The sequence below is a fragment of the Columba livia genome, chromosome 7 (genome assembly GCF_036013475.1).
Source record: "Columba livia isolate bColLiv1 breed racing homer chromosome 7, bColLiv1.pat.W.v2, whole genome shotgun sequence".
In the NCBI taxonomy this organism is placed as follows: Eukaryota; Metazoa; Chordata; class Aves; order Columbiformes; family Columbidae; genus Columba; species Columba livia.
The window spans coordinates 20,027,967-20,041,769 of NC_088608.1; the positions used below are offsets into that span (position 1 = coordinate 20,027,967).

A 13,803-nucleotide genomic window follows, 5' to 3' on the forward strand; every position below is an offset into this window, starting at 1 on the left:
CATGAGTGTTTTTAAAAGGAATTTATAGCTAAGTATTTTCTCATTTAACATTTTTACTCATTCAAGCGTTTACTCACTATGAACCATGACCACATATCATTTATTGTGAAGTTAGGTAGCTAAGTTAGCTTTTTAAGTTTAGAGTGATATTTTTAACGGTTTCTTTTAGACAGTTAGTATGTAATTTTCAGTGTAACTTACCCTGCATCTGAGCTGTTGCCACAAAGCAAGTAATCTTTTTGTCCTTCTAGGCGATAGAAATGACCTAAAGAAAATATAGGAAGTGACATGATTATAAGTTGAAGGAATTTTTTGAGTTTTCCTTGGTTTTTTTTTTGTTTGTTTGTTTGTGAGGTTTGGGAGGGGTCGTTAGGGAGTTGGTTTACTTTTGGGGTTTTTTTGTGAGGATGAACCTATGTTCAAGATATCATGGTTTGAATGCTCATAATCTCTTATTCATGTTTTCCCAATAATGGGTTCAAATACTGGCACTTCCACAAAGGTAAGTAAAGTTGCAAAATTAAAGAATAACAGAAAAACACAATGTAAAAACAAAATCCTAGAATAATTATTAGAAGAACATAAGTTGGCTATATTCTCTTCTTGAGCCATAGCAAACTGAATATCCTTCCAAAATCTCAATAACCGAGAGAAAGTATAAAGCTTAAAACACCCCCTCTTATTCAGTAGGTAGACTGTAATGAGACAATTAAAACCTATCTTTTTAAAAATGGAACTATTTACAATGGCTGGCTAACAGTTTTGAAGTCAGAGCAACATTGGCTAGCACATCTTGTGACTGAAAACATGTAGGTAGAATTTAAAATGAAGACCTATGTATATTAATACCAATGGCAACTTGTAAAAGCTGCTGTACTATAAACAACTTAACAGAATTTTTATTTTAATTATAAGATGGTAGCCTTTGGAAATAAACGAATAGAATTTGTTATTAATGATTAACAACTGTGCTGTTCTAAAAAAAAAAAAAAAAAAAAAAAAAAGAAAGAAAAGACTACAGATTAAAAGACAAATTGGGGAAGAAGGTGACATGCCTGAGGACAGACCCCATTCAGAGGGACCTAGGCAAGCTGGTGGAATGTGCTGACAAGAAACACATAAAATTGGGCTGTACCTGAGAAGGAAGAGCCCCTTGCAATGGCACAGCCTGGGAGCTGTCTGGCTAGGGAGCCGCTCTGCAGAAAAGGCATTGGGGTCTCGGCAGACAGGCAGGGAGGTGAAGGTGAGCCAGCAGTGTGCCCTGGCAGCCAGGAAGGGCAGCAGCAGCCTCCTGGGCTGCATGAAGAGAAGCACAGCCAGCAGAGCAAGGGAAGCAACTGTCCCGCTCAGCTCAGCACTCCTTAGACTGTACCTAGAATATCATAGCCAGGTTTGGCTCCCAGAACGCAAGAAAGACATTGATGAAGGGAACAAGTTCAACAGAGGGTAACCAAGATGATGAGAGGGCTAAAGCACTTGCCCTTGGAGGAAGGCAAGCTGTGAGGGTAGTTGGTAGAAAGCATCCAGCAACTACAAGGAGGTTATTAACAGGACAGAAACAGGTTCTTCTCACTGGTGTTTGGCAGCAGAATGGCAGAGAACGGGCACAATTTGAAACAAGAGAGGTTCCAACCGGATATAAAGAAAAACTTTTCACCATGAGGATAGCCAGACACCAAAATCTGGAAAACAGACAGATATGGAAAAAATTTATCCCAACTAACCTAATCTTCAGTCATACTCAATTAATATTCTTAATGTACCTTTCAAGCTGACAAATCGCTCTGGCTTTCACAGGGTAAAATACTATTGCAGTATTTAAATCATCAGAAACAGCCCATGGGATGAAGAATATGTGAAGACAGGAGGATTCTAAACTGAACACCTAAAGCAAACCTAGTGATGCCAAAATCCTACCATTCAAGAACAGTACTTATACAATGTTAGAAAAATTATAATCCTATTACACTTCCATAATATCTTCAGAGCTGGCCAAAAGTCTAAGTGTTCAGATCCTGATCAAAATGCCAGGTGTCAGTACTTCGACATGTGGATACAAGACTTGAAAAGTGGATCTGGCCTTGATCCTAAATAAATGAACCCACACAGATGTTAAGAAAAGCCACTAGAGGGTATCACACTCAGCCACAGCTGACCAGCATATGATATGCTGGAAGAGATCTCAGGAGGAGCCACAACTGAGCCTAGTGCAATTGTAATACAACTGACACATACAAATGATTAAGAACAGGTTCTACAGAAAGGAGGAATGCAAACACAACTAGATGGAACTGCTTTGTCTGCATCAGCACTCTGTAGTGACTCCCAGTAAATTCAACAGTTGTAGCATAGGAAGCAACTGACATTCTGGAAGATTTGAGTTCTGTCTTTTACGTTTAGACTGCTACTTAGTGGGAAATGGAAACAGAGAATTTATATACTGTATTTGAAGAGAGAATTCACAAGTATTTTATAGCATATAAGCTATCAGACAAAATTGTCCACAAAGCTGATAGATAGCACTATCACCACTCCCTTTTTGTGTCCCTTCTTAGGCAAATAGTCAAAATGACAGATCGCACATAAAATGTCAATAGAGTCACAGAACTTCCAGAACTTTAACCATTCGGAAATATAGAAAGAAAACCTGAAAACACAGAAAACAGCAGAGATGTTAAGGTGCATTTTAAAGTAAGGACTGAAATATGACTCAACAAAACTCAGCCTGTAACAACTGTATTTTCTTCTACTTTTGGGTCACTGAGGAGGAAAGCCAGCATCTATTATTCTACCAATTTCTTTTTCCTTAAATACTACTACTTTTACAATTAATTCCTAAGCAATACCCTGTAAATCCACTTCCAACACAAACATAACAATCAATCACATTTTTGGCAATCGGAAGTTGTTATAGTATATCTCATAGTTTATTGTGCATTACACCTTCACCAGAGCTATCACTTAAAATGAAACAGTAATTTCTCTGTGGGTTTATATACAAAAATTTTAGCAAGTTATAACAGTACTTCTTACTTTCATTCTCGATGTATGCAGCCCAATCAAACACCGTACCATTAAAGTACGGAGTTATGTATTTTTCAAAAGATGTTGAATTTTCTGATGGCCATAACAAGCATTTATTCTTCAAATTTCCCATGAATAGTTGCAGTCCTATTAGTGCAAATACACTCAGGCAAAACACAGTCAGGATCATAACATCTGAGAGCTTCTTCACAGACTGAATTAGGGCTCCAACGATAGTTTTCAAGCCTGCAAACAGAGACAGATTTTTATTATAATATTAAATATTTACCTAAGCCAAAATGAATGTGAACTACTCCAACACACTTAAATATCATGCAAGCTTCACGAAAATAGCCTTAAAATATTTCCCAAAGCAAAAATCTACCAATAAGTCTCTTAATTCCTGACAAATTAATTTGAAAATATTAATGGGAATGAATGGTACACATTCCAAAGCACCTGCTCCTCAAATGAAAAAGTAACTTTTTATTCATGCTCTCTATACATATAAAGCACATGTAAAGAAAATAGTTGATTTTATTTTCTTCTTGATGCATCTTGCTCCAAACCTTTGCCAGTGTTCCATTCCAATACACAATGTACTAGTTCTATAACAGCAAACAAAACCAGAACACAATTGCATTGTAGCAGAAATGTTAAGGATTGCATTCAATTGCATCCTGTTCAACTGGAGGTTGGGTTTGGTGAAGACAGGCATCTTAAGGTAAAAAATTCATCATGCAGTTCCCATGCTACCCTCATTTTCTTATTCCTTTTCCTTTGTCAGTGATTCAAATTTCACAACGGAGTGAAATTTTCAATCCCAATGTCTTCAATAAAGAGTAACATTCACATTAGCAAGAGAAAAATGAAAATAATTAATTTTGATCCTTAAAGTGGGAGAGAAAATTTGACATCATATAGTGGAAATATACACAGGCTATTTAATTCGATTTCTCATGCAAGAATGTATTAAACACTGATGCGGAGTGTTTTAGAGAATTAGAAAAAGGAATCTAATTGAAGTTAAGACTAAAACCTTGATGCTTCTGTTAAAAATAGGAGTTCAGCTTCTGTGGAATTTCAGTCAGCCTCAGTGTTTAACCTAGCTCTCACCTGGAATGACTGATATTGTTTTCAAAGCTCGGAGAACTCTGAATGTTCTCAACGCTGAGACATTGCCCAGGTCCACAAACTCTGTCACATATCTGTAGTGAGGGATTCCACACACAAACACAATGACAGCACACACAGAATTAAACAGAGGTTATGTAGAACGCCTACCATTTTACACAGTTACCTCTTACCTGGGATTACAGAAATAGTTTTCAAAGCTCTCAATACTCTGAAAGTTCGAAGAGCTGAAACATTGCCTAGGTTTACAAATTCTGTTATATACCTGTAGGATTAAATCACAGTTATTCAGAATTAAGGTAGAGTGTATATGACTTACCTGGACCTGTAATCCAGACTATTTTTCTTTTTGGAAAGGTCAACTTTACATGACAGACTTACATTCATATGTTCCTGTTTCAATTAAGTTTTCCCTAAGAAATACACCCTTAAGTATTTTCACTGAATATAAATAAAAAATGAAATGGATTTCTGTGATTTTATTGTTTAAATACTACTTAAAATTGATCATTCAGTGACAGTTTTTCTTTCATAATGTGGAACAGTCCACTAATTCTGTTGTGTGCTACAGTAGTGTAAAATATTAAAATGGAAAAATCTGAAACAATTCAACTACTATTAATTTTAAATAAGCTAAGATAACTCAAACAAATCATTACAGGTTAAAAAAAATTCTAACTCATATTTTCCTTAAAAAAATATTATATACTTACGCAAAGGAAATGACGACAAAATCAAGCCAGTTCCAGGGGTCACGAAGGCAAGTAAAATCATTTATACAGAAGCCTCTTGCAAGGATTTTTACCAAAAATTCAAAAGTATAAATTCCGGTGAAAGTGTACCTATGAGAAAACATAAAAGCAGAAGTTAAAGGTTGTCATTCAATGACACAACATCACAAGTATAATGGAAAATCATTCAAAGCAAGTGATCAGTACATGCACTGTACGAGCAGTAACAAACTCATATAACTATGACTGTTTTCCCACCATTCTTCTGTAAGATAATCGGATATATTCATTTATTTGTCTGAAACATATTTTTGCAGTTTCTAGCATCTAAGATTTTGAAATTTGGGCACAAATAACAATAATCATGACTAACATGAAGAAAATATTTTAGCTCAAATAAAAATTTCAACAAGGTTGCCATGTCAGAAGTAAAATCCATAAGTAAGTGAAACCTAGTGCTTACTTAAGTCAGTTGGTAGCCAACCAGGTAGACTTAAGAATGTCTAAAAATAATCCTCAACGGAGGAGTTTTCTTTAAAGATAGTGTGTTGCATTTCTAGATTTTGTTACACAAAATGAAAGTGCTTCATAAGGCTACAGAAACATCTTCCACACTGCAAATCAGCAGTTTCAAGTTGAGTGGTTTCTTGTTTGTTTTTTGTTTTTAATAAAAATGCTGAAGGAACATCTCAAGAGGGATAATGCATAAAAACATGACTTGTATAAACATTCTGAACAAGAATATTAATCAGAGTTTTGCTCAAAGAGAAAGGTTAACAATATCAGAGCTTTTCTCCTCCCTAGAGCTTGCAGGTCTGTGCTGTTCTGAGTTGCAGCTGGGATCAAACTCCAGGCTAGAAAAAGAATACTGGTAATACACACAAGGGTAAGTAAAACTACATGGTCTAGCTCTTAATTTAGCTTTTCATTTTTCAACCGCTTACTTATACTTACTCTACATTCTTTGTCCAGTCTGGAAGGTTAGTCCATGTCATAAACACACAGTTTGTCAAAATAGTGAGCATAATGAGCATGCTGAACAATGTTGACCGTAGTTAAGGAATACACTCTTTTTTTATGCTGAATTTGCATCATACAAAACACAAGGATTTGACCAGGCTATAGAATACTGACAACATATATGATACAGTTCCCCAACACTAGCAAGGTAATAAATAATGCAAGATGTTGCACAATAACGCTAGCTATACTACTGCCTGTCATCTAGGCACACATCTCTTCCTCTGAATCTAACCAGAGGGTTGAAGTGACAAATCTTAGCTCTGATTCATTTTGAGAGAAAGAATTAAGGGCAGGAACACATTTAAACACTAAACAAAAAAACCTCCACTATTATCAAATGCTAAAAGAGACCAGTAATCATTTTTAACAAACCACGTGAAAAGGATATGAATGAACCAAAATCTTAATAGCTATTCTTCTAACGATATTGAAAGGAGATAAAAGGTACAAGGCAGGTGTGGCGCTGAACCTGAAGATTGTCTTCCCCTTATTCAATACTATAAACGTCTTAAAGAAAAAACAGAGGGGTGGGGGAAGGAGGAAATAGGAAATTAAGGATACATGGTAACAAACTTGTCATCAATAGAGGCTGCACTTACACAGATACAAGTAGCCAAATTTATTTTCAGCAGAATTATCCAAGCAAGTATCAGCCTCTACATTTTCACGAGCAATGAAAACTGAACACCATACAGTCTTTGTGCTCTTAAACAAAATCTGCATTTCAGCATTTTCCAGGATTATAATTAACAATTTGTCATTTTTAAACATTAAAAATTAATCCAGCTATGTTACTTGCACTTTAGATGAAAGCTGGCAATGAGAAACAAAGCACCTAGTTAACCGTTTTTGGACATTTAGGAGCAACTCTTTAACCGTTTCAGCACTTTAAAACTGCTTCTGAGGTGAGACATCCTTGGCTTTTAAAGGCTTTACTGCCTTTATTGCCTGTGCAGTCATCATTAGTACCATTTAATACAACCATTTGGGATTTTGACTAGGAGACACAATGAAACTGTCATCTAATGAAATCTTAATTCAATCTACATCTTATTACTATTCTCCCAAAAGGCTTCTTTTCAGAAATAAGCAGATTTTAACACTGAATGTTTTTGTTTTCTAATAATATTCTGTTTTAGAAGAAACAGATTTGAGAGTAGCAACCATGAAGTTGAAACAACAAAAACTAAAGTAACTAAAAAAAAATACATTTGATTATTAGTTTTCAACATTCTGTACTAGAAAAAAACAAACACTGCTTTAACTTAGTTGCTTCTTACAGCGACAATATAGCTCTTAGGTCACTTACTTACATGCAAGATATCAATCTCTCTAATATCCAGTTCTTCATTTCAAAAAGCTGTTCTATGTTTTCAATTCAACAAGCATTTTATTGATTTACACAGTAAAATAACCACTCATTGCTTATTTTGGATTGCCTTGTTAATGTAAACTCAGTTGTGCTTTCATTCTGAACATCATTCCACTTCTCATGCCTACATTAAAACACCTTCGTCTGGACCTGCCAAAGTCATCACCCTTGCTCTTTCCTCATTTTGTTATCATTGTATCTAAAAAAGAATCTGAGTCACATTAGAGTACAGAAATATAAATTTAGATTTTGTCTTCAGGTCTATATAGGGCCTAAAACATAGACCCAATATTGAAACACAAAGTACACTGTTCTAGCCTTGACTAGCATACAAACTCACATTTGTAAGTGATATAAGCTGTTACCGATCCACAGAAATCACATGAAGTTGGCAGTATGCGATAATAGTAATTTTTTTAACTTATGTCCCTCCCTAGTCAAATAGAGTTTAACATTTAACAAGTATTTCTATGAGATTTCAAGGAATGTTTGACCAATTATCATTTTGGCAGATGACTGAACAAGCACTTTGTCCAAAGACTACCCTCCTGAACTAGACCTCAGGTACTGTCTGTTTGCTATACAACCCAGAAACACAGTAGCCAGACACAGAGGAAGTTTTCAAGTGCTTAAGTATTCACTCAGGTTTGAAGAGATTAAAGGACATCTCATGCAAAATCCACTAACTCAAAATATCATAAGTAAACCTCAGACATTAGAAGAAAAGCTCTTTTTTCATTAAAAAAAAAAAAAAAAAAGGTAACTTAAAACACTCTTAATATAAAACACTTACTTTTTTATTGATATAATATGGATCCAGGTCCTCCAGGGGTTCAGACACCATTCCTGGAGGAATATCACCATAAATAAATGGCAGTGTCTTTCCTGCCTCCAAGTCACTACTTGGCTTTGGGTGATATTCTTCATGACCACCATCATCTTTATGCTCGTCTTTGTGACAATGAGCTGCTTCATCGGCAATACGTTTTTCAATAGCTGCAAGAGATTCCTTGGTGAAATGGAAGAAGCTGTCAGATCCTGGTGGTACCAGCATTGCCCGTGCCATCTTTTCATTCTGCAAATTTTAAATGCTTTTACACTCTTGTGCAAGAAGATCCTAGGAGAACAGGAGAAAAAAAAGAAACAGAAAATAGAGGGCAACAGCAACAAAAATCTCCAAATTTCTTCTGCCTCTTCTAATTCAAAAGCACTGTAGTAAGAGGTATTTGAACATTGTCAGATCCTTAATAGGAAATTAGCTACCTTTGTTTTCCTAAAGTAATGACATGGCAAACAGACGTGAGTTATGAGGTAAAGAAAAAAAACTGAAAGGTTAAAAAAAAGATAAAAAGATCAAATTTGCATGCCGTTTGTCAACTCAGGTTAATACAAACCTCACAAGGAAAAACTTTCTCTCTTTCCCAAGCCTAAACAATAAGTTAAAGTAGACCTTATTGTGAAAAAGTAAGAAATGTGTTAACACAGCTATGTACTGCAGTCAGTGGTTACAAGTTCTACCATATGGAGTTATACATTAAATTGGCACAGTAGCTTAAAAAAAACCTTGCAACTTATGTTACAAAAGTAAAAAGAAAAAATATGTTCTTTCTATAACTCTTCATTTCTGATGGCAACACTACTCCATCTGGTGGCTTACACTATACTTGCTAAACTGAAGTACATATTATACTATTAGACAGATAGTACATAAATGTATGGTATATTTAAAGCCAGGTGCACAAGTAGAAAGCAACTGAAGTTTAGTCTTTATCTTTCTGGGTTTTCTGACTAGCATTTTCCTGATTTTTAATTGTAACTTTGGTGGTGCTACAGTCGATAATTAAGGAAGTTACGATAGATGAAGGGTTTTAATTTATAGAAAAAACCACAGCATACTGTCCCCAAAGTTACAGCACTCTCCCTGAGGTCAGATATATTTTCAAGACCTAAAATCAATAAACCAGTTAAATTACAACAAACAATAACTTTACAACAGATCTTTCTAGGCTTCCATTTTCTACAGTGAGAGCGGAGTTAACACTCACAGGTGCAATATCTTCAGAACAAACCAATGTTATGGACAGAGACAAAATGGAATCCAGTCCCACTTGCTGACATGCGTAAGGGCCGGGGCCTTTGCAGACCCTGGTGGGCTGGCGGATTCCCAGCCAACTGCTCCTCACTCCCATGCCTCAAAAGGAGCTTGGTGGGGAGAATGAAGCACAAAAGCACATGCATCAAGATAAAGACAGGGAGATCGCTTACCAGTTACTGTCATGGGCAAAGCAGACTCAACTTGAGGAAAAATAATTTATTGACAACTAAAATAGATTTGGATGGTGAAAAACAAATGCAAAACCTAGAAGAATTTCCTGCACCTTTTTTCCAGGCTCAAGTTCACTCCTTCATTCTCAACCCTTATACCCCCTCCCTTCCCGCACGGCCCAGGGAGGACGGGGACCAGGGGGCTGGGGTCAGACAGTGGCTGTTCCCCTGTGCTGCCCCTTCTTCCTCACACGTTTCCCCTGCTCCAGCACTGATCCCCCCCCAGAGGCTACAGCGTTTCAGGATAAGACTGCTCCAATGTGGGCTCTCCACATACCACATCTCCTTCAAGGAGTATCCAGTGTGGTGTCCACCACAGGCTGCAGCGTGGGTATCTGCTCCATCCCGCTCTCCACAGGCTGCAGGCAATACCCGCTCCACGACGGCCTGTCCCACAGGATTCCAAGCAATCTCTGCTCCAGCACCTGGAGCTCCCCCTGCCCCTGCTTCCTTTTTGACCTTGGCATTCGCACGGCTGTGTCTTGCACCTTTTTCCTCACACGGACATGGGACTTTTTGCCGTTTCTTGCATGTGTTTTCCCACAGGCGCCACCATCTTGGCGGAGGGGCCGTGCAGTGCTGCTGGAACAGTCTGGAACTGGCTGGAACCGGCCGTGTCCGGCACACGACAGCCCCAGCCTCTCCCCACAGAGGCCCCTGCAGCCCCTCCACAAACGGGCCACCAGGACAGAAATATCAGAAATACCGCAAATATATCAGAAATACCGTAAATAGTAGTCAGGAGGCTGTGAGGCTTAATTCCCAAGAGGACAAAAAAACTTGCAACGGATTTACATGACTTGCTCCATTTGCTATGGGCTTCTGTCACCAAAAATGCTGCAGACTGAGCTTGTTCTACCCAGGAAGTGAGATTTGGCTGAAGACATAATTTTTTTTCTGATCACAGTGTTAGCTCAACAGTGAGGGTGTGCTGGGAGGGAATGAAGTGTAACAGCACCAAAGTCAATCAACACATGATACCATGAATCCAAGAATTCTGCCTCTTCTAGGTCAACTTTTAGGTAACTTTTAGGTCAACTTAAAAAAATGTAAAAATTCCTCAACTAATGTTAAGTCTTCCAGCAGAAACTAATTTCTCATGGACACACAACCTAACGTTCCACAAGCCATCCCTTCATCAAAAGCAGCCACTCCAGGGTGTTCACAGACTTCAGATCCCTGCTTTTTCAGCTGAGCTACAACAGCTTCTGAGTCCTTAGCAAATACTCTTTACCATGATAAAAGACTCAAAATGGGTCTTTGCACAGGCTAGTAAAGAGATGAGAAATTTCCTAATAAATAGCTATAAAAAAACGACATTTTTCACATCAGCCACAAAACACTTTAGGAGAACAGAGAAATGTTTTTTTATGTGGAACAGAAAGCCCAAGAATGCCAAGTCTTTCAATACTTATTAAAGAATGAAGAATTTCATCCATGCCATCTTAAAGTGATTTGCCATTCTTAAATGAAAGGTTTGACTGTTGTTTGGCCTTCTCCAGCAAATACTTCTCAAACCTGCAGATCTGCCCAGCCATGCTCGGGCTGCAAACCAGCCGTGTCTCAAAGGTACTTTTCCTTCAGAAGCTGGATGACATCTGTGGCTCTAAATACCGAGGGAATATGCACCAGTAAAAAGGGAGAGGGATCTGTCTTACAAGGAAGGACACCAGGATCCTTTTCCATAAGCTTCATTTTCACCTAAGAGCTAAAGTAAGTAATGCAAGTATTATTAGGTACCCTTAGGTCATTTATTTAGCTTACAGCTCTGTTTTGGTTTTTTTTTTTTTTCAGGAATAAAATAGGGGGTTTTCATTACTTGGATAAAGTCTTTACAAAATTTTAAAATTAGTTTTCTAGCCAATTTTGTGAACTAAATGTTCATGACTGTTTATTTTACCAAATGCCACTAAGGCCTCACAGCAGTTTTTCTGAGTTGTTACAGATGTTATCTGAACAAAACCTAATCTTTCTGCTTGCATGTTCATATTCCACTGGTTTATTCAGCCAGGCTTAAGTGGTATCCTTAGGGCTGAGATGAACTCCGGTATTTCTCTCTAGAGACACCATAGCCAATGACCGCAGCACATCTCTCAGTGTTATCATAAAAAGGTTCTTTTCCAATACATAACAGGAATCTCTTCTATTAATGATTTACCCTAGCAGGCAAATCACAACCCACACTTGGAATAAAGCCCATACCTATTAAACACATCTCGAATTACAGTTCAGTGACTATATTTTCTTGTCATGACTTTTTTTAAAGTACTGCAAATACATAAACTCTGTAGCAATGTAGAGTAAACTGATGCCACTTATATCACTATCTCATGAAAATCATTTTATCCAATAAAGAAATGGATTGAAAAAAAAATTATGAAGACTGATGGATTGGTTTAATTACTTCAATTTTCCTCTCTTTTCTGCAGTCTTGATGGGTTCTGTATTACCAACTAAGAGGTATAACAAATCAAATTAGAAAACAGGAAAGAACGTGTATCCTGAAGGAAGTGACACCTCTTTCCCCCAAGAACTTTAAAAAGGTCTTTCTGAAAGCTTCCACCACCACAGCCCCAAAAAAAGAACTATTTTCTCAGCTCACTATTAAAAAATACGCTCCTAACCCAACATGGCTATATTGTGCATGTAAGCCTGAATGGAGACTCTTTCCATCAAACAGGGCAGAAAAAGCAAGTTATAAATCAAAAGCTACAGACAACTGCTGCCACTGACTGTCTAGTAACACAGCACTAGAAGGAAACTCCTGGATCCAAGAACCAGCTAGTAATGTAAACATGGATATATTCTTATTGAATGTGGTTGAATGAGCAAGAATAATTTTTAAACGCTCTGCATCAGGGTCATATTTATGTCATTTCAGAAAAACTATGACCCTTTTATTACTACATTTTCTATATTTGACATGTGAACAGATTGCTGCTCCACCAAACTGTTGTTTTCTATAGGACTGCAGAAAAAGTTTATTTTAACATTTGCAAAAAATAATGGTCAAGTTTAGACTGAAACCATACAGCAATGAACCCTCAATACCAAGGAATTGTGTATATAGCGTATTTTTCAGGGTTGGAAACAATATATCTGCTCTTACTACTGTGTATTCCATAACATAATGATGAATTTTTACAATATGATTTTTCAATGTTCTCTGTACTATGGCACTTTTCATACTGCTATTTGAATAACTTGAATAAAGTTTTCAGCATACTAAAGAAGCCTGGTAAAATTACCAGGTCTCAATAACCATATAAGTCTCACATGTATGAAAACTAATTAAAACTAAGAAGCTACCACCATGACAGCGAGCTGAAGATGTATGGTGAAATTCAGTTAGGTAAATGTTTAAATTCGATAAGTCACAAGCAAACCTACACATATTTTCTTTGCTACGCTCTTTTTTGTGCATGTGTGTATATAATATAATACGACATTTTTCAGGGATCTTGAATTTCACTAGCTAAATCAAGACTTACATTATTAACTACTACATTGTGGTTATTCAATGATGCAGCCTTAAAACTGTGACATTTTCTACAGAAAATAAGCTGTTTTTATCCCTCCTACTTAAATATTACTGTTCTGTGATTGTTTGTAAAACACGAAGCAGGATAACACACAAATCCAGAAAGTTCTTAGGCAAATGGGTTAATCTAGAAAGCATCTGCTCTCATAAACAATTAACAATCCAGTATTCTTCCTTCTTTCAAATAATTTCCTGTCTAGATGCTAACAGTACATACACTCTGTGTCCACTTATAATACTAAACATCAATGAGAACAAAAACATTTCTGAATTATTCTGAAACTAAATAAATTAAACCTAAAGTACATTTTGCCCCGACACTTCTCAGTGCAAGACTGTGGCAATACAATAGGACCAAGTGGGACTCACTTTGAACGAAAGATTTTGCCATGTCCTTCATTTATCATTTGTTTCTTTTTTCTCTATAGCTTGTTCATTAAAATCATTTTAAAGACTAAAACAAATGCTTATGGAAGACAGACTGAATATCTGTTCAGTTCTAGGGATTCGGCTTCTTATATGCAACTCACTTTACATGACCTGTGTCTTTTCCAAAGTTGTTCCAAACAAGCTATTTTCAATTGAATAACCTCTGATTTCAAGTTGTGAATTTATAGTAATACGCAGAAGATGCCTGAAAAATACTAACATTG

At 36.8% G+C, this 13,803-nt stretch overlaps 1 protein-coding gene and 1 long non-coding RNA gene across 9 annotated transcripts in view; one reads left to right on the top strand and one right to left on the bottom strand.

Moving 5' to 3' along the window:
• LOC102093239 (sodium channel protein type 2 subunit alpha) overlaps nucleotides 1-9,200 on the bottom strand; it is a 45,926-nt gene extending 36,726 nt beyond the window's left edge. The window contains exons 1-7 of one of the 4 annotated variants that reach the window (XM_065069679.1): nucleotides 8,078-9,200; nucleotides 6,301-6,419; nucleotides 5,844-5,933; nucleotides 4,872-5,000; nucleotides 4,332-4,423; nucleotides 3,034-3,270; nucleotides 202-265 (exon numbers count right to left, since the gene is read on the bottom strand). In XM_065069679.1, coding sequence (XP_064925751.1) covers nucleotides 202-265; nucleotides 3,034-3,270; nucleotides 4,332-4,423; nucleotides 4,872-5,000; nucleotides 5,844-5,933; nucleotides 6,301-6,419; nucleotides 8,078-8,350 — 1,004 coding nt within the window. In that variant the 5' untranslated portion in view covers nucleotides 8,351-9,200. Of the gene's footprint in view, nucleotides 1-201; nucleotides 266-3,033; nucleotides 3,271-4,331; nucleotides 4,424-4,871; nucleotides 5,001-5,843; nucleotides 6,258-6,300; nucleotides 6,420-8,077 lie in introns of those variants that run through there. The other 3 variants (XM_065069677.1, XM_065069676.1, XM_065069678.1) reach the window with 3 other exon arrangements.
• LOC110360746 (uncharacterized) overlaps nucleotides 1-13,803 on the top strand; it is a 138,224-nt gene that overhangs the window by 63,985 nt on the left and 60,436 nt on the right. For all 5 annotated transcript variants that reach the window (XR_010473843.1, XR_010473841.1, XR_010473840.1 and 2 more), the window contains one exon: nucleotides 5,694-5,775. This is a non-coding gene — a long non-coding RNA (uncharacterized LOC110360746). The remainder of the gene's footprint in view (nucleotides 1-5,693; nucleotides 5,776-13,803) is intronic.